A 21,146-nucleotide genomic window follows, 5' to 3' on the forward strand; every position below is an offset into this window, starting at 1 on the left:
TTACTGATCATCGCAATTAGAAGCTCAATGTGGCAGACAGACGTTGCAATTGCAGAATGCTAGGAGACAATAGGAGTGAGGTCCTGCTTGTAAGAGCTTACGATTTAGAGAGAAGGGGGAGAGTCATAACATAAAACACATGTAAGTCTGAATTATTTTACTTTACATCCCCTTAAAAACCCTTCCAAACCAGCACTCCTCCCCTTGCCTCCTCCCCTAGCCTGTCCCTCTTTTCTCCTCCACTGTTAGCCCCCTCCATTGTTCTTACCTGGGAGCTGGGGAGTGAGAGACTAGGCTACACCTGGGGGGAAGGGGGGCCCCGCCTAACCCCATGTCAGCCCTAAACTGGCTTCATTCCTCCAAATGCTAGGAGAGCATAGGGGTGAGGTCCTGCTTGGAAGAGCTTACAATTTAGAGAGAAGGGGGAAAGTCATAAAATGTTGGTGACTCTGTTGCATTCCTGTTTATGTGGATATGATCAGTACACTTGTAGTGACAACCAGTAAACCAGTAGTTAGTGTGTGTGGGAGAGGCTGGCAAAAGTGGTGAAGGGCTGAGAGTATGGGATTGAATATTGTAAGTGAAATTTGAATGTCTGAATGCTCTAGAAATGTGTGAAGACTCAGGGAAGGGAATTCCAGAGAAGGGGTGCAGCACTTGTAAAGTCCTGGATATGGGAGAAGGAAGAGGTAAGGAGGAGAGAATGAAGTCAGGGGCAGTGCAAAGATTATTTATGAGTGTGTGATTGATAATTAAAGAGGTCATATATGTATTTATACATTTAATATTGGCTTGCATGAAAACATAATAGGGATCATTTGCTATGACCCTGGACAGAAGTACAAGAACACAGGGAGCACTTCCATCAGAGGTCTGGCTACACTCCACACCTCACACCAGCTAAAAGTTCCAGCATGAGGTGCAGAGTGAAGTGTTGATGGGTGCAAGACAGCCCTGTCCTGTTCCCATGTATATAGAGCCTTGATGCAGCCTGAGTCCACCAGTACTTCCTAACTTGGTGGTTCTAAATGGTGCCCATGTTGTGGGATGACTAGATGGCAGGAGGGGGAACGCTGCTGAACATAGGTAGCTCTGTATTCATAGCTGTGACACTATGTTTTTCATGATATACTGTACATATCTCCCAACATGCCATACATAAAGTTTTCTTGTAGCAACAGAAAAAATCTTGGGGATGTTTAGCTATGTTCCATAGGGTTCATTTACTAATTCTCTGGATGCAAACATAAGAGCACTAAGGGCACAAAAGTGTGTCCCTGTGTAACTTTGTAACCAATCTTCCTGCCCCTCATTGACTTTAGGGTTGTTATCTCTGCACAACTTAGGAACTGTTACGGGTTCTGACATTAATCATACCCCCAGTGCCATTCGCTCAACCTGCTACAATGGCCCGTGAACTCCTTACTATTTTAACTTCTTAGTCATACCCCGGACACTGGGATATCTGTTTAATGTCTGATACCAATCAATGCCTGGATGGTATCAAAATTATATTGATTGGCAAGACTGGAAAATCTATTGTCTGATGACTATATCATTGTGTGTGCTCAGCTGATAAACCACAATTAATCTATTTTCTGCATTTTTCCCAGGTTCCTCTGTCCCATTCCTCAAGTTCTCCCATGCTTCATCCACCTGTAGTTCAGGGACCATACAGATCAGCTTTATAGAGCCCCTGTAAAGATGTTTTGGGCACTAACCAGCATTCATCAATGTAACATTAGCAGCTCCAGGATACTGGACTTTGGCTTGGCCCACTCTGTATTTACAAAACAAACTCCTTGCTGACAGGGTCAGTGCTGTTGGCTGCAGTTCTACATATGCAAATATAACAAGCTACACATTTAACGGCTCTGTACGGTTCAAATCTGGTTTCAGGAACTGAAAGTACAGAGTCTTTCTGTGCAGAATTGTCTATTGGAATGTTTTTTACCTTCCCGATACATAGACCTGTATACCTCCGGTGCATGCTGCTAGTTAAACAATTACTTATGTTGTCATGGGAACAAGACTAGGATATTTCCATAATTGCATTTTCTTGATTTTCAGAACAAATTGGATTTTTCTTTTAATCACGACTTTGTAATCACCCTTTGAGTTACAAATTGTGCGTTTTTTGTCCAAGAGTGACAGTAGATGATTAATTAGCACATCTTCTCTCAGGCCACTGATTTCTCATTCCTGATTGTGTTTCTGTGTGCTGTACCCCCGGGTGGAATTCAATATTTATGTGGAGTTTAGGTTGGTTGTAGGAAAGCTATGCTGAGCTTTAGTATGGCTACTATCACTGCAGGTAATATATACACTAGTAAAGTTTACTTTGTATTTAAATGGTTGATTTTTTCATAGAATTTCTAATCTTGTCATGTTTGCATCTATACATTTATACATACATTTATAGCATATCGCTTACCTTGGCTTAGAAATTCAAAAATTGTACAGGGCTGATTTTAGGGTAACGCTCAGAGGGTATTTGCCCTGGACAAGAGCCCTTCTATTCTCTACCTCTAGCCCTGTTACTGTAAATGAATAATGTTCACTTTTGCCTTATGTGTCTAGTGCACAGAAATGTGTCTATAGACCCTATTCATAAATACCTGTCCCTTAGTAACTGATTGACATGTGACATGGTTGTATAGTTATACAGTAACAGGGCATGAAACCATTCATTAAGTACAACAGACCGTTGCATATTCTGTACTTTATGTCTTGGAATGAGAATGTCTAAGTTTTTTGGAACATAAACTACAGTTTCAGGTTTTAGAATCTAAATATTTCTGGACTGGTCCTGTAACCAGAGCCAGAAAGCAATACCATTACCTGTATCTATTTTACAGATTGAAAGTGTTCCCTCCGCAATAAAAATACTGTTTAGCTGTTTAAGTCCTTCCAGTGTAACAGAACATTGGGACAACCTGCTTCAAAACTATAAATATGTCATAGATAGATAGATAGATAGATAGATAGATAGATAGATAGATGATAGAGTAGAGTAGAGTAGATAGATAGATAGATAGATAGATAGATAGATAGATAGATAGATAGATAGATAGATAGATAGATAGATAGATAGATAGATAGATAGATAGATGATAGAGTAGAGTAGAGTAGAGTAGAGTAGAGTAGATAGATAGATAGATAGATAGATAGATAGATAGATAGATAGATAGATAGATAGATAGATAGATAGATAGATAGATAGATAGATAGATAGATAGAAATACAGTGTATGATATTAGCTTGCTTTTATTTCCTGTGCTTAGTAGCTCCCATAGAGCTGTTCATTCCTTGAAGAGACTGATAGATACTGGGAGGTTTGGGAAGAGAATATATTATCATAGTATCAAAGTGACCTACAGAGGAACTCCATACAAACATAACTTAAGTAAACATTACTTCATGCAACTTTGCAATATACATGAATTAAAAATATGCAGACTTTTCATGATTTTTAATGGTTTGGAACAGTTCCCTAAGCCTAGCCCCCTGCTCTCCTGCTGATCTCTCTGACTACTTTGCTGAGCTGGCTGAATACTGTTACTTTGTATCAACAGCCAGCTGTCCTTAGACTGCATCCTCCAAACCCCACAATTCCCTGCACATGTGATTTCAATAAGGAACAGAACATCATAATGCAATGCATTGTGGGTTATGTAGTTCCTGCATGCTGTCTGTAAACTGTGGAGAAGTTGTTACAATTTGTAACATCAGTGTTTAAGTCCCTCCTGCCAGGATTTCAAATGATGCAGAAAGAGAAGAACTGTTAAACAGCTGGATTTCAGCATAGAAAATGGCATTTGTTGATACATTTTGAAGAAACAGGTAACTGTGATGCATATATTAGGGGTTTCTGTGTTATGTGGGCCTCTTTATCAAATTTTGGTTTGGTAGCTAAATATATATTATTTTCCTAGAGGCGAATCAAGTCCACATTAGCCCCATTAAGTCAGGGTCCCTAAAGGTAGAATGCATAACCAGAGAGATGAGTTGGTACCAGCGGTACAATGCATAGCTTACAGCACAGGTTCTCAAAGTATTGAGATGTCCCTAAAGCAGTGGGGTATTTTGGTGGGGGGGGGGTATAACCAGGAAAAAATGGGTTAATGGTAATTGTTATTAGCATTCTTGGAAAGCAATGATAGGAGGACTGTCACTACAATATATTATGCATCTCTAACTTGGTTGGAAGAGATGAACGTGAACAAGGGCTGGTACATACCAGACTTGAATACCTCTAGCCTATATTGTCCTATTAATAAATATTTCCACAAAGGTACATAACATAAGCGTCAGCCACTTGATATCACCCGGCGCATCGTTACAGTATACAATTGTACAATACAATATACATTAGTGTGCCCTTATGCCTATTGCATAGCTCATATTAGTCCACCAGTGCCCTAAATGTAAAATGCATTGCCCACACAGATGCATTAGAGTCCCCAAAAGATTTTTACATAGCAGGGCTTTTAAAGCCAAAAACTGTCCAATTTCTTTCAGTACACAGGACAATTTTTAAATGTTTGGGGGAAATAAATAAAGGATCACAGGTTAATGGACGCTATAGTTCAGGGTTGCTATCTAGAGTTCAAGAAAACAAAATTATTTAATTTTCAGAAATTCCACATTTTGGAGAAAAAAGTACTATAATATCATATGGTCAACAGTTGTCTAAGTACCCGAAAATTTTAATCAGTAAAGTAAATGTCTCCGTCATCAGGTCTTTAATTGAAAAAAACCTGTAAACGTTTTTTCTAGAGATAAGTCATTCATGATGGAAATCGTCCAGACAATCATTAAAGAGATAAGGCCAGAAGACGTTCTTCTATCTCTAAATCACAAGGACAGACACAATGCTGTAGCCGCTTCACATCACATATTCTGAGGCTCATTGTAAAGGCCTTGCCATCTTAAAGCACACTTTTTGATTCATGTCTCCCATGTCTGCAAGTAACAGACACAAATGCCTTTCTGCAGAATTAAAGTCCAGGTCTCTGAAATATATTTCATCAGATCTAAGTACCCTGAGAAAGATCATGAGAGAAAAAGCCAAAATATTTTGGTACCCTCTACTGCTCTGAAAAATGTTGATGGAGAATTCCCTTTCTATACAAACCAGGCTTCCCTGTTTAGGCCAGATTAAACATCATTGCCCATAGACTTTTAAGGCTTGGAAAAGAAGCAGTATACCCCTTATTCAACCTTAGTTCAATGAATATGGCTTATGCTGAACATGTGTTTTGCCTAAAGCCTCTTTTGTCCCTTTAACTAAAATATCCACCATCCAAAATGGTCCTCTAACAGATTCTGACAACCATATAAAGACATTAATTCTTCTAGCTTCTACCACATCAGCCTTAAAGGGGTTGTTCACCTTTGAGTTAACTTTTAATATGATGTAGAGCGTGATATTCTGAGACCATTTGCTATTGGTTTTCATTTTTTTATTATTTGTGGCTTTTGAATTATTTAGAGTTTTATTAAACAGATCCCCAGTTTTGTAATTTCAGCAATCTGGTTGCTGGCGTCTAAATTACCCTGGAATATGACTAGGAATGGGTCTGAACAGGGCCGTGCCAGGTGGGCCAGGCACCCTAGGCAACCGGCCTGCAAGCCCCGCCCCCGGGTGACAAGCCCTGCCCCCGGCATACGCGAGAGACGGAGAGTGAAGAAACAGACGTGAGGGAGGGGTGACGGAGGGAGGGGACACCAACAGAGGAGAGGGGAGGGAGAACGACAAGAGAGGGGAAAAGTAAGACTAGGACTAGGGGCAGCCAGAGGATAGTATTAGAGGGAGCTGCCAAGCGCCCCCCTATTATTGTGACCTAGGCAGCTGCCTCTTCTGCCTACCCCTAGTTCCAGCCCTGGGTCTTAATACAAAGATGAGTAATAAAAAGTAGCAATGACAATAAATGTGTAGCCTTACCCCCATTTAAAAGCTGGAAGAAAAAGGCAAATCATTTAAAAAAAAGCTATAAAAAATAAACATGAAAAAGTTGCTTAGAATTGGCCATTCTATTACATACTAAAAGATAATTTAAAGGTAAACCACCCCTTTAAGCAAAGTCCAGTGGGCAAATGACCTGGTAGTGGTATATTTTATGTTGATAGTCTTAGAGCAATTGAATCCTCCAGGAGAGTGAAATGTACAAAGCTCAGCGCAGAACCTTTCATTGCTTTTCCATCAGATAAAATTGTCTTACAAACAGTGCCCTATATAGGCCTGTCATTTTGACCTCATCAGATTAAAATTCCGAGAATGTATCATCAGTCTAATTTCTAGATCCTCTCTAGAGACCAAAATGTTATACATGATCAGGAACCTCTCAATCAATGTATTTGCAGCACAATAGGAATCCAGGAGAATATCCAATAGCTCCGTTATTGCCTTGTCTGGTAATAGAAAAGGTTAAACTGCACCAATTTCCACTATCAATCAGCAAACAGTAAACGCTATTGAGAAAGCAATTTCAAACTGTGCTGAATAGACGCTAAAATAGGACTTTCAGTTCTTTATGGCATATCAAGCTGGAGTCCCAGAGGAGCAGGTCTGCAAGGCAACATTAATGTTCTCTGCTTAAACCTTTCTCAGACATCATTTATTTCCACATTCATCCCAGCTGAGAATCTAGTTTTTGATCTCACACTTTAGAAGGCTGTCTGATCTGATACAATCCTTCCTTTATTATATGTTTGTAGCTCACCCTATCTAATGACTTGGGTACCATACCTTGTAGGCCGCCATAATAACCACAATAAGGACAAATGTATATTATTTAGTGGAATTCTATTTTCTGGTTATAATGAGCAAAATGATCTGTGGATTTAATACTAGTGCAAACAGCATATCTCATTTTTTAAATGCAGTTCTTAATTTTCAGTTTTTGCTTGGTGAAATAAAAATATTACAGAGAACAACATTTCAGCGTAGGATTTGTTGCTGAAAAATGGAAGAACAGGTCAAGGGGATGAAAGTTTTTGCACGGCTCTGTGTGAATATAATTCCCACACTACCTCAAGATAATGTTAGACACACAGCTCAGAAGATCAGACAGATATTATCACCACAATAAGGAGTTATTTTTGTTTGTTTGCTGGTGCTAAGTTACCCAGTCTGGCCTACGATATTCTATTATGGTGCACACCCTCTATGTAAATGCTTCTTTAACCCCTGTGGCACGGGAAGAATCCCCATAGCAATCTATTAATATTACTCCCTCTGATATTTACGGATATTTATGTATGATTCTGCAATAAAGTTCCCTCTAGTTTATTTTTGTGGCATGATCACAGAAATGATCAAAAGGACACATGTAGTTAAATATATAGAGTAGAACAATGTGCAGCACCTAATCACGTTCTGTTTTATTCTCACTTGTCGATTTGGGTGACTCAGGGCGCTGCAGTGTTTGCCATATACGGTATTCTGTGATCTGTGCAATTCTTGCTGAGATAGAGAGGCGAGGGTTGCAGAAATGTTTACTCTGGGTAATATAAGTAGAACAGGTTATTCTAAGCTGTGGACTCTACGCGTTTACCCTGACCTTTGTGAGATGAAATTAATTGCGTTTGACTGAGTCAAGGCCGTACTGATTTGAAGAAAGACGTGCAAATACGGGCAGAGTAAAGAAATCATTTATAAGTAACACAGTAGACAATTGCCCTTAACCACCTTCTCTTCATTTCTTTCTCACCTTATTATTTCTATTTGAAATTTGAAAAATAAAAGAAATATTGATTTGAAAATTAAAAAAGCCAGACCAGATCTGAAAATGATGTACAAATGGTGGCCCACGATATCTAGCACAATATAAGTCATCCCATCGGTTATTGAATTTTAGATTTCCGTAAGAAAATAATATTTTTACATTTCACCAAAAGGTCAGGGGCCGGCAACATGCAGGTAACTGGTCAGGAAGTGGCAGTAGCTCCAGGGTTCCCTTGTGTCAATAGACGTAGCAGTGCCTGGTTCCGAATGGAAGGTGCAGCTCTCCAGATGAACTCCTAATAGTTCCCACTGCCCCATCTCCTGACAACTTTTTAGGATTTTAGGAGTTGAGGTTCAACAACATCTGGAATTTTGTGTTTGCCAAACTGTTATGTAGCGTGTTTGGGAGCCTTAAGCCACTAGAAAATTTCCACTTTTGGTACATTGCATTACAAATCATATTTTAATTTCGAACTGGCTCAGAATTCTGTTTACAGGTGATTGGCTTTCCGCTGTGCAGATGATGTTTGGCATAATGATGTATTTATTATAACTGTCCCTGTGTGGAAAAACGGTAGTTTAGGAATAGGAAGAAGCATAAAGACAATAAGACATGAAGTCAAGCGACCAATAATGTGAACTGTATCCACTATCTTTGTATAAAATGCAGATGCTGTGCTGGTTTGAGTCGTAAAAAGACATTCCTTTTAAAAGAATACCATCAGCATTAAGTTGTTCTAGTGGTTAGAGAACTAGAAACCTACCTGTATGGTTTTCTTCAGGTAGCTGTCACTGAAAGCCTTACCGGTATGAGTAGCAATCTTCTGCAAAACCTCCAACAACATGGGACACCTAAAAAAATATCTATACAGAGGGTTTGGTCACCAACAGAAAAGGTTGTGGCCAGTAAGTAGGCCAAGGTCAGCAGCAGCAAAAAACAGAAGCGAAAAGCAAACAGTTCTCAGGCTTTTCTTTCTTAGTTAATAACAAGGTTGCAGATATATGCATAAATATATATATATATCTCAATGTTTCAGCCATTCGGTAATGTTTAGGACAACAAATAAAAAATCTCCCCTAAATCACCCCCCAAAACCTTTAAAGGAACAGTTCAGTATAAAAATAAAAACTGGCTGATAGGCTGTGCAAAATAAAAAATGTTTCTAATATAGTTATTTAGCCAAAAATGTAATGTATAAAGACTGGAGTGACTGGATGTGTAACAGAACAGAACACTACTTCCTGCTTTTCAGCTCTCTAACTCTGAGTTAGTTAGTGTCTTGAAGGGGGGCCACATGGGACATATCTGTTCAGGGAGTTTGCAATTGATCCTAAGCATTCAGCTCAGATTCAAAAGCAACAGATATGACCCATGTGGCCCCCCTCAAGTCTCTGATTGGTTACTGCCTGGAACCAATCAGTGGAAACCAAGAGAGCTGCAAAGCAGGAAGTAGTGTTCTGTCTATTATGTTACATATCCAGTCACTCCAGCCTTTATACATAACATTTTTGGCTAACTAACTATATTAGAAACATTTTTTTTACTTTGCACAGCAAAGTACCCAGTTTTTATTTTTACACTGAACAATTCCTTTAACCTCAGCTTCTAGGAGCAGTTACAGTAGCAACTAATAGCAAAAATGTCCTAAATTGACCTTTGTCATTTTAATTGACAAATTAATAATTGACCTTTACCCTTGGCTCCCCCAGCCAAGACTCTGGGACCTTATAGTGGGTCACCCCACAATTTGAGAATCACTGATGCAAGGAGTCCATTGTAACACATTTTCTACGTGCAAGTAGCCTACAGGTATTTTAGGCATCATGTTTTCTTTCTGTTCTGCAGCAGGTCAAGTCTACTAAAGCCACTGAGGGTGTAGAACTAGTATTTGCACAAAAAGCTCAGTTTACTTCTAACCTCTAGTGTTCCCACCCACAGTAATGCATTTCCAGGCTGCAGTTTTTTTACCTTTCATTGGGAATTTTTTCCTCTTCAAGACAGATGAAAGCACTCATACATACTTTGTAATCAATGTATTTCTGTGCAGTATCTGAGCCCAACCAGCTGGCCACACTAATCTCTTGTGCTGTTTATTAACTGCGCATCTCTGGTATGAAGCAAATGGAATCCCAATTGATTATGGCTTTTGTGACTCAGCAGCTGGAAGGGCACGAGATTCATGTCATGGATGCTAATATTATGATTGAAACGGCTGCTATTACAGATAAAGGAATATCCACACGTGAGTTACCAAGTCCAGTTTTTGTCAGCAGTTCCTCTTTTTTTTTTGCTCGTAACTTCCATGCAGACAGCTGTGCAGCAAATGCAGAATAAGGACACCATACAAAACACAATTTTGGTGGGACAAAAGAGAATAAATGTGGGCCAACAGATTGCAAATTTTAACACTTATTTTCTTACTTCGACAATGGGTACAATCATTTTCTCAACCTTGTACTCCAATTTTGTTCTCATTTCCAAGTTTTTTCTGTTAATGCCATTTCTTACATTTCCTTTACTGTTTGTAGCAACATGTTGGCAAAGGTTCTGACATCAAATTGCACCTTAACTTCTTTTAAGGGCTCCCCAGTGTGCTCTAACCAAAACCCTCTTTTGCAGCAAAGAATTTTGGCTATTCTTGACAAAGAGTAGTGCACCTTGTCACAGAATGTCCTGTTCTTAGCAATCTTAATGTCAACCCAAACGATAATTTTGTCTAATAAAAGAAAACATAATTCTAAGTAGGGATGCACCGAATCCAGGATTTGGTTCAGGATTCGGCCAGGATTCGGCCTTTTTCAGCAGGATTCGGATTCAGAATCCGGATCCTAATTTGCATATGCAAATTAGGGTTGGGGGAGGGAAATTGCGTGACTTTTTGTCACAAAACAAGGAAGTAAAAAAATGTTCCCTTCTCCACCCCTAATTTGCATATGCAAATTAGGGTTCGGATTCGGTTCGGTATAAAGCCGAATCTTTCACAAAGGATTCGGGGGTTCGGCCGAATCCAAAATAGTGGATTCGGTGCATCCCTAAGTCTAAGCAACTTTCCATTATAAATTCATTACAAATTGTCTATGGTTTTTAAGTTATTTGTATATGTATTGCTATTGAAAGAAGTGTTTGTCTGGTCATTTCTCTGTCCTGATGGTTTAGACTGTTGATACAATGTAAGACAAGGCAGCTGATTAACAGACCTGTCTTTGCTGGGGAACTAAGACTTTTGCAACATTAAAAAAAGTAACAAGCAGGAGTTAAGAAAATGCTGCTTTCAATAGCAATTGCTTTTACAAATAACTTTAAAAGCACAGTTTTGAATAAGTGTATATTGGAAAGTTACTTAGAATTAGGTTTTTCTTTATTAGGCAAATTTTTATTTTTGGGTTGATTTGCCCTTTAAGATAGCAAGCAATTGCCCACATAAAGCAATGTCCCTAGCATAGATCAAAAATAAGTGTTGCAACTTGCAATCAAATCTTTTCAGTATATAACATGAATATTAGACAAAAAGAAAACCAAAAAAGGAACAAAAGAAAAAGAAACTAGGTTACATAGATGCAAAGCAGTGGTCCGGGCTGATAAAAATTGGGCACATTAATTGGAAATATTAGTGGGCTACAGTAAAAAATGCATGCAAGAGGATTTTACAATACAGAATATATCCAGGGAGACCAAATATTGCTATGATCTTCAAGATTGTCATCTAAGAGAGCTAATAAAAATGAATTGACTGTATATGGTTAAGCCTTATAGAGCCAATTAATGCAATGCTATTATCCAAATTACCCAATGTGCTGCAGTGAGTTTTCCTTGTTGAATTGGTCTAGAATAAGGTAGTGATAAAAAGGCAGATGGTAAAGTGGGTTTCAATGGTTTATGTACAGTTAAATAAGTCATCTGCAAGACTACCCAGAAACTAGAGACAAGAAGATGTGTTGGTGGGAAGATCCAAAACATGTTTACTAGTTTAAGTTTAATGGCACACAGGGCTGGGGATCTGTTCCTGCGTGTATCTGCGCTGATAGGAACATCATGGACCTGTGTCCTCCACTGTAATCCAATAATCACTGAGAGTTATCTTAAAATGTTACCATCTTCTATGATATTAATGAATCTGTCAATTGCCTGCCAAGATCTTGGACAATTGTCAAGTATTTACAAGAACTATAGTTTAATCCTTCTTTGGTATTAGCAAGTAACTTGTGATGGGTGAATAAATTCACCTGGCACGAATTTGCGGCGAATTCCAGTGATTCGGTGCCAGCTAATAAATTAGCAAATACCCTGTGAAAATTCGCCGGTGAAAATTTGCCGGCGTTAATTTCCGGTTTTCACGATTTTTTCGTGAAAACGTTCAAATGTCTCGATTTTTGAGTGACATCCTTCAAATTTCATGATTTTTTAGTAAAAACCTTTGAATTTCATGATTTTTCACTAATTTTCCGCCGTTTTGCAAATTTTGCGGGAAATTCTCAAATTTTTGGACGAAACGGGACAAATTCGCCCATCAGCTCGTGCAGAGGAACATGGCCATGGAGTATTTTATTAAATAAAACTTGTACATGGGGTAGTAGGAGGTCATGGCAGGAGTAAAACTGCCTGACCCTGGGCTAGAATTCTTTTTCAACTGGTGAATAGCTAGCTCTATTTCCTCAACACTAATGGGAGAAATAAGGGTTCAATATAAATGATTTACTATCTAAAAAAACCATCCTTATCAACAGGATTTACACTAAAGTACTAAAAGTACTACGAGGAATATAAACTTGTTCAGAACTTTTAAAATTGGGCCCAATGTCAGTAGGGGTTTTAATCAACTTTCCATCAAAGGGTGAACCCCTCCATTTTGTCAGAGTTTTCTGGCTAGAAAACCCGATAGGTTTAAGGTGAAAATATTTATATTGAGTACACCAAAGGGATTCATCTGGTTTTTTTATAAAAAAAAGATTTTAGTTTTCGAGTCTCTACAATATCATCCAAAAGTACTTGCACTGGGAGTGTGTTTTGTAGCTGTTCGAAATCATAAATATCTTTTTCTAATGCAAATTCTTGTTTAAAGTCGACCCATCACCCAGACACAAAAATCTGTATAATAAAAGTCCTTTTCAAATTAAACATGAAATCCAATTTCTATTTTTTATTAAAGCATTCATAGCTGTTGTAAACTCATTTAAAAATCTCAGCTGTCAATCAAATATTGTCTGCCCCGCCTCTATGCCTAGGCATAGAGGCGGGGCAGACAATTACTTTCACTTTCCATTCAGCACTTCCTACGTCACAGCTCTCCCCACATTCCCTCAGTTCTCTTAACCATTTAATTGTGTAACCAGGGCATGGGAATGGACATCAGGTCCCCCATTCTGGTGCACAAACAAGATTCTGAGACGATACAAGGCTTATCTTAATAACAGTGTCCACAAAATGGCTCCTGCCTGCTTGTTATAATTATGACTTCCCAGACTGATGGAAACAAGATTCAAATAATTTATATAGTGTAATTAAAGTTCATTTTGCTTGACTAATGTGATAAAATAAGATTTTGAATAATTTGTTTCGGTGACGGGTCCACTTTAAGGTGTTCTTTCCTTTTTAAGAGAAGCTATACTAATGAAAGTAACTCAGATAATAGCTTTATGAACTGCCCAAATCCTATTCATAGAAAGTCGGATTATCAACCCAATAGTTCTCAATAGCATCTTCATTTAAAGGCCAAGAATGCCTGCCAGCAAGCTTATCAGGAATATACTAAGATACCTGAACAGTAGCAGGATCAGACCATAAAACTGGATCAATGCTAGTCTTCGTATTATTATTAGGAAGGACTGCACGAGATATGTCAATGTAATCGATACAAGTCATTGGTCACTGAATTAAAAAATATAAACTTGTTTATCCAGATAAAGGAATCTTCAAGTGTCAGTTAAAGAAGAGTCATGGAGAAATTGTTTTTAGAAGATGTCGAAGTGGCAGAGATTATTGGACCTTTCCAATCATATTTGGATATGGAACCTGATAATAACAAATATCTACTTTAAGGTTCAAATAAAATAATCTGATAGCCACCTCAATTCCTCTTTACTTTTTAACAATTGTAAATGTTGCAAAGATTTGTGGATATTTCAAACCCAGATGAGTTTCCCATAAAGCTACAATATCAAATAATATTGAGCTGCAAGACATCTGGAATTATATGGAAAAAACCATGACCCTAAATGGGATTGTCGAGAGCCACACAGTAGGTCAAAGAAGGTGAAAGCCATAAGGGCCTATTCAGTAAGAAAGGTACTGTAAGAGAAGGTCCCATCTTAGTAACTTTTCAATTGGTTTAGATTTTTTTAGAGGCCCATTTATCAAAGGCTGAATTTCAAATTCATGTGATTTTTCTTAATTTGAATATACTCACAATTCAACTGGGAGGTTATTTAAGAAAAAATTTGAATGTCTAATACTTGATCCAACGGTTTCGACCTGAAAATTAGAATCATATTCGATTCGTATTTCTCCTGAAAAAAAAAACTAGAATGTCAGGAAGACTATTAACATCTCCAAATGACTCAACGGACCCCTGCCATTGACTTCTACATGAACTCGGCAGGTTTTAGGTGGCGAATATTCGAATTAGTATTGTTTCCATAGTCGAGGCGCGATTAAATCTTACATTCAAATTTGTATTCAAATAGGGGGATTCAAATTTGAAGGTGTGAATTTTGACATAGAAAATTCAAATTTACTATTCAACCCTTGATAAATCTTCCCCTTAATGTATGGTGTTTAAAATATTTGTGTTCCAATTCTGCTTCTTTCTCTCCAGAGCTCCAGCTGTTCAAATGCTATCTGCAGAAGCAACCAGTGGTATAACTACCTATACAGCAGACCTTGTGGTCGTGGGTGGTGGACCAGACAACAGGGGTCCCAGATCACAGGGTCTGCAACATCACAGTACCTCTCCCCAGTCTCTCTCATAAATTTAAAATAGCAGTACACAGTGAGGGCCGGGAGGTGCAGCGTTAGTGGCTGGGGAGGAGGGACTGTTTAAAAACCAAAATAAATAAAATATAAAGTGCAAATTGTCTACATTATGCTTTACGTTAATTTTAAGGTGAATAAACAGATTCCCCTGATATGCATTAGCTATATGTACAGCTGTATACTGGGTTACTTCCGGCTCTGGTGACTATATTACAGGGTACACCAAATACAGAATCTTCCACAAAAGATCTGGACAAATTCCACACTGAATTCTAGCCTAATTTGAATATGCACATTAGCATAATTCATTGGGCAAAATAGGCAATTTACATAATAACATGATCTAACGTCGCTTCATTTTAAGGGGCCGGTTCAGCCAGGCTTTTAAATTTGGCTTAATCTGATATGCCAAAAAGTTTTGGATTTGGACGAATCCTCAGCTATTTCTGACATTTGGTGCATCCTATATTTGCAAATGCGGATTTCATGAGTCAGAAATGTTGTTAATATTAGTCCTACTGTATAGGATATAGTGTTGTACATTACTATTTTATTTTGAAGAAATGCCATGCTCATAATGGAAACAGGTCATCATTAACATATGACCAGAACTAGAGGCAGGACTAAGGTATGATCATCTGGCAGGTATTATAATGCTTTCCCATTTCCATTGCAGGTTCCTCAGCCATAGTATGGGAACAAGGTGTTTTTCCCATGATAGCATTTTCATGCCAGCAGAGCAAGGAGAAGAGGAGCACAGTATTCAGGCAATATCCCAAGAGTACCTTGTTGGAAATGTAAAGGCTCTCCGGGTAAGTGGTGAGAAAAACACACCTAAAGCCCATTTAAATCTGTTATTTTCATTGCCATAACTAGAAATTATCTAGCCTCAGCAAAATATCTGCCCCCAACTTCCCACCTCCACCAAAACCAGGGGACGATGATTTTCTTGGCAAATAAATATAGAAATAGTGCCTTATTCTTAATGCTTACAGGGCATTCATTCAGGACTGTCCCAACAAAAAGGGGCAACAATTGCTGGAAAGTGTTTATAGACTTACCTTCTACAAAGTGTGGGGTAAAATATTAGAAAAATATGAGACGCCCAACCTATACCCATCAAGCCGTGGTTTTACTACATCCCCTCTCAGGTACTGACAGTTTCAGTTTAACCACGGCTGGAAGGGTATATATGTGTATTGGAAATATATAACAACCTTGTTCACATTATGTACATTTATCTACAGTATGTATCATCTTCCCAGGCCTCATGGAAATTCCCTCTGTGCATTAGCATAAACTAGTCCTTGTCTATAGAAAACAATTTTGTTGGACTTCCAGGTTGTTATATAAGAGCAATGTACATACAGACCTCTGAAATCTGTCCCCGTCCATCTTGATAGAGTGTTTACTACTGCACTTGGTATTTGGGACTGTAAAATGCTGATCATAGTCCAGACAGGGGAACATGTGTTGATAAACAGATGTAAATGCAATTAAACTATCAGAAAGCTCTTATTATATTGCCACAATCAGGAGAAGATGTATTTATTGGGCAGAGTCCAGAAAACTCCAGTGTTCCACATGCGTGTGCAGAGGGGTTAGTTCACCTTTAAGTTAACTTTTAGTATGTTATAGAATGTCCTATGTCTAGCAACCGGTCTTCATTATTTATTTAGTTTTTGAATGATTTATCTTCTGATTCATTCCCGCTTTCAAATGGGGGTCACTGACCCCAGCACCTATTGCTCTGTAAGGCTTCAATTTTATTGCTGTTGATACATTTTGTTACTTAACTCCTATTCAGTCCCCCTACTATTCATATTCAATTTTTTTCATTCAAACTGCTGTCTGGTTAATAGGGTAAATAAGACCCTAGCAACCAGATAGATGGAAAAATACCATACTGAAGAGCTGCTGAAAACTGAGCTAAATAACTGAAAAACCACAAAAAAAAAAAAAAAAAAACAAAGAACCAATTGGATATTGTCTAGGGGGCAAATTTACTTATGGTTGAATATCGAGGGTTAATTAACCATCGATATTCGACTGCTGAATTGAAATCCTTCGACTTCGAATATCGAAGTCGAAGGATTTACCGCAAATCGGTTTACCGCAAATAGTTTGATCGAACGGTCGAATGAAAAATCGTTCGATCAAACGATTAAATCCTTCAAATCGTTCGATTCGAAGGATTTTAATCCATTGATCGAACGATTTTTCTTAGACCTATAAATTGTTCCAAAGCCTATGGGGACCTTCCCCATAGGCTAACATTGACTTCGGTAGGTTTTAGGTGGCAAACTAGTGGGTCGAAGTTTTTTTTTAAAGAGACAGTACTTCGACTATCGAATGGTCAAATAGTCAAACGATTTTTAGTTCGAATCGTTCCATTCGAAGTCGAAGTCGTAGTCGAAGGTCGAAGTAGCCAATTCGATGGTCGAAGTAGCCAAAAAAAACATTTGAAATTCAAAGTTTTTTTTATTCTATTCCTTCACTCGAACTAAGTAAATGGGCCCCTAAGAATGTCAATGTCTACATCATAAAAAAAGCTTCATTTAACAGTCCCTTTAATTGGAGACAATATCCAGCTATGCTCTATAACAACCAGTGCATACAGGCAGCGTTAAAATTCTTGTTGCCTTCATTAATTTTGCAGTTTAAACATAAAAAGGAAAAAAGAGAATCCTGGTTTGAACACAAGCAGTTTAAGTTACAGTAGAACTTACAGTTCACCACATTATCATTTGAAGAACATTCTATCCAGGGCCTGGGGGCAGGTGTGCAATCCTGCACTATTTGTACTTATGGTATATGTATAGACGGCATACAGCTACGTCTACATAGGATTGCCAGTGTTAAAGTAAATCCCGCCCACAGATCCTAAATCACTATAAAATTATGCCAGGAGCAATGTACTTAGAGTGAATAGTGGGATATGCAAATTTAGTATGGATAAAACCTAAAACATTTATAGCATATATCAGGTCAGCTACGAATGGGTTAGCTCCTCCCCTTTTACCCCAGACAGAAGACACTCCCCTTCCAAAAACTTTAAAGCCTTCCCACTCTCTTATACAGGTGTTTTAAGTTTTCAGCAATCCTTGATAGCATTTACTTATAGTACCCTCCCAATGGGTTTGCTTGGGTACATCCCACACGTAGCTGACATGGAGATGGCCAGGGTAAAAAGGAAAATCAAACCTTTCCTGGCCATTCTCTATGTCAGCAAGTTTTTTCTGCCCTATTCCTTTTAGTTAATTCACCTGGCAGCTTGTTAGGCCTCTAACACACGGGCGGTTTTTCCTGCGCTCCCCTGCAGCGCAGGAGTAAACGCACTCAATTATTGTGAAGGGGGCTGTACTCACACAGACGCATTTATGTGCTGAACGCAGGTGAAATGCAACATGCTGCATCCCACCTGCGTTTGGCCCTTACATGCGTCTGTGTGAGTACAGCCCCCTTCACAATAATTGAGTGCTTTACTCCTGCGCTCCCCTCCGGCTGAACGGAAGAAAGTGCAACGCAGGGAATCGCAGGAAAAACCGTCCGTGTGTAAGAGCCCTTACGTAGACATCTGTGTGTAGGAGTGGGAAGGCTTTGAAGTTTTTGGAAGGGGATTGTCTTCTGTTTGGGGTCAGAAGACCCCAGACTGTCTCTAACCCATACGTAGCTGACATGGAGATGACCAGGATAAAAAGGAAAATGAAACCATACTTACAGTGATTTTCCTTTGCTGGCCATTCTCTATGTCAGCAAGATTTTCCTGCCCTATTCCTTTTAGTTAATTCACCTACAGCTTGTTACTTAGACACCTGTGTAAGGGAGTGGGAAAGCTTTGAAGTTTTAGGGAGGGGAGTGTCATTCATTGGGGGAACAGAGGTCCTCGTGTTTCAGGCCTATAGCCAGAGGTGCTGATGAGGGGCAGGGTATACAGAACAACAACATATAAAACCTCTACAGGGGTTTTATTTGATCACTGTGCTCAGTGTAGATGTCCTTCACACTGACTTCAAGGGGAAACATTATCTGCAAATAGGGGTTATCAGAATGCAAGAGAATGGCAGTTATTAAGCCTTAACCCATTCACAACTGACAGTCATGAGAAGCTAGAACTTGGCAGTTGATCTATATTTGCTCTGGCACAAGACTTTGTTAATAGAAGATATGCCTGCTCTGTTTCTGTGGGAACCATGTTATTGTATCACAGTCTCAGGAAGCCTCGTATGCATGATGTACCAAATGCTATCACCCCCAGTACACCCCTGTTAGACGGTATTAATATAATCTTCATTTTAACTGCCTTAAAAGGGTTGTTCACCTTTGAGTTAACTTTTAGTATGATGTTCTGAGACAACGTGTAATTAGTTAAATTTCCATTATTTGTGGTTTTTGAGTTATTTCGCTTTTTATTCAGCAGTTCTCCAGTTTGCAGTTTCAGAAACCTGGTTGCTAGGGATACAATTACCCTAGCAACCATGCATTTCTTTGCATAAGAGACTGGAAAAGCAATATAAGTAATAAAAAATCTCAATAACACTAAATTTGTAGCCTTACAGAGCATTTGTGTTAGATGAGGTCATTGCCCCCCTTTTGAGAGCTGAAGAAGTCAGAAGAAGCCAAATAGTTGGAAATATAAAAAATGTTCAAAAAAAATAAAGAAGACCAATTGAAAGGTTGCATAGAATTGGTTATCTTATAACATTCTAAATGTTTACTTAGATGTGAACAGCCCCCGTTAACTAGATTGCTATTAGATTGTCATGAAAGTAAAGGTAATGCTGAACAACTTTCCAATATACAGTAAAACATATCTAATATTTCCTATATTATGTATATACATATATGTAATATACATTTTTGTGTCTGATATTAGCAACAGTTATCGGGAAATATCCGTTTTGGCGTGAATCCAGACAGTATATCGCGAAAGAGAATGCAAGGTTTGGGAACAAGCACAGGAGAAATGAACAGCTCTCACATCAGCCCCATGGAGATCGGAGATGAACAGGACAAAGAAGTGCAACAAAAGTCTGCTACCGTGGTAAACTTTTAAATAATTAAAAAAGGAAATGTACTATGTAATGTAAAGCCCTTCTTTAGGGTATTCCAGGGGTGATCCTTGCACTGACATAAACCATTGTGTATAATTTGGCACCCTCCCTGGACAGTAGTTACACCACTGGGCCACAGCGGATGTACATTTGCTAGATTGTAACTAGGAACCAGGGGCTAATTTAAATGATGTGTAGTTTCTGTAATGCACTGCAACTTTTTTTCAGCACTACATAAATAATAGTGATGCATCAAATACATTTTTTTCCTGGTTTTGTCCAAATACTGAATCCATACCTCCCAACATTTTAGAAGTAAAAAGAGGGACAAAAATGTTTTTCACACGTAGAACAGCAAAATGTTTTGACCACGCCCCTTTCTGTGGCCACACCTCCTAATTACCATGTTCATTTTACAAAATTTGGCAGGTTATGAAAGTTTGAAAATATTTCTCCTTATCTAAACTGTTTGTCTCAAAATTGTTACAAAGTATCTTATTTGCACCTGTTAGCTGTTCTGTGCTTTCTGCTAAAAGCCAATTAAGTGAGAAACTTTGTTTCTTTTTCTGGCTGTTCAGTGCATAGAAAATAGGGACTTTCCAGTACAAACGAGGGACTGCGGGTTGAGCTGTCAAAAGAGGGACTGTCCCTCCGAAAAAGGGACAGTTGGGAGGTATGCTGAATCCACCACAAAAGATTCACCATTGTATTCTATAGAGCTTATCGTCTATGTAACCTGTGCCTATTCTTGATTGGCTGCACTTATGGCTACACAGCAGCTTATTTATATAAACTATAGTAGTCTTTCTGAAGCAAGCTCCCCGGTTTTACCAGTACAGGGACACTGTACATTATATTTTATTTACTCTAAAACACTTCCATTTTTTTGGTGGTACTTGTTCTTTAAGAGCATGTTGTTGGAATGCAGCTACAGCTGAAGGCTGTCAGAAGTGCTGGGAGTTGTAGTTTAAAGAGAGTGCTATTTATATGTTTATTTACATTCAATATTTCATTAAAGGAACATTAACACCAAAAAAAACACAATTTAAAGTAATTAAAATATAATTTAGTGTTGTCCTGCATTGGTAAAAATGATGTGTTTGCTTTAAAAAGACTACTATAGTTTATATAAACAAGATGCTGTGTAGCCATGGGGGCAGCCATTTAAGTTGAAAAAAGTAGAAAAGGCACAGGTTTCTTAGCAGATAACAGATAAGCTCTGTAATAGAAAACAATGGTATTCTGCAGAATGCATCTGTTATCTGCTATGTAACCTGAGCCCATGGCTACACAGCACCTTGTTTATTTAAACTTTAGTAGTGTTTCTGAAGGAAGCCGTTTTACCAGTGTAGGGAAACAGTGCATTGTATTTTAATTACTTTAAAAGCACTTT

General features: G+C 38.4%; 1 protein-coding gene across 4 annotated transcripts in view; it reads left to right on the plus strand.

Annotated features, from left to right (window-relative positions):
- cracd.L (capping protein inhibiting regulator of actin dynamics L homeolog) overlaps positions 1 to 21,146 on the plus strand; it is a 98,640-nt gene that overhangs the window by 63,377 nt on the left and 14,117 nt on the right. For 3 of the 4 annotated variants that reach the window (XM_041588992.1, XM_041588998.1, XM_018230066.2), the window contains 2 exons: positions 15,376 to 15,511; positions 19,576 to 19,743. In XM_041588992.1, coding sequence (XP_041444926.1) covers positions 15,392 to 15,511; positions 19,576 to 19,743 — 288 coding nt within the window. In that variant the 5' untranslated portion in view covers positions 15,376 to 15,391. The remainder of the gene's footprint in view (positions 1 to 15,375; positions 15,512 to 19,575; positions 19,744 to 21,146) is intronic. The other variant, XM_041589006.1, reaches the window with a different exon arrangement.

This window comes from Xenopus laevis, chromosome 1L (assembly GCF_017654675.1).
Source record: "Xenopus laevis strain J_2021 chromosome 1L, Xenopus_laevis_v10.1, whole genome shotgun sequence".
In the NCBI taxonomy this organism is placed as follows: domain Eukaryota; kingdom Metazoa; phylum Chordata; class Amphibia; order Anura; family Pipidae; genus Xenopus; species Xenopus laevis.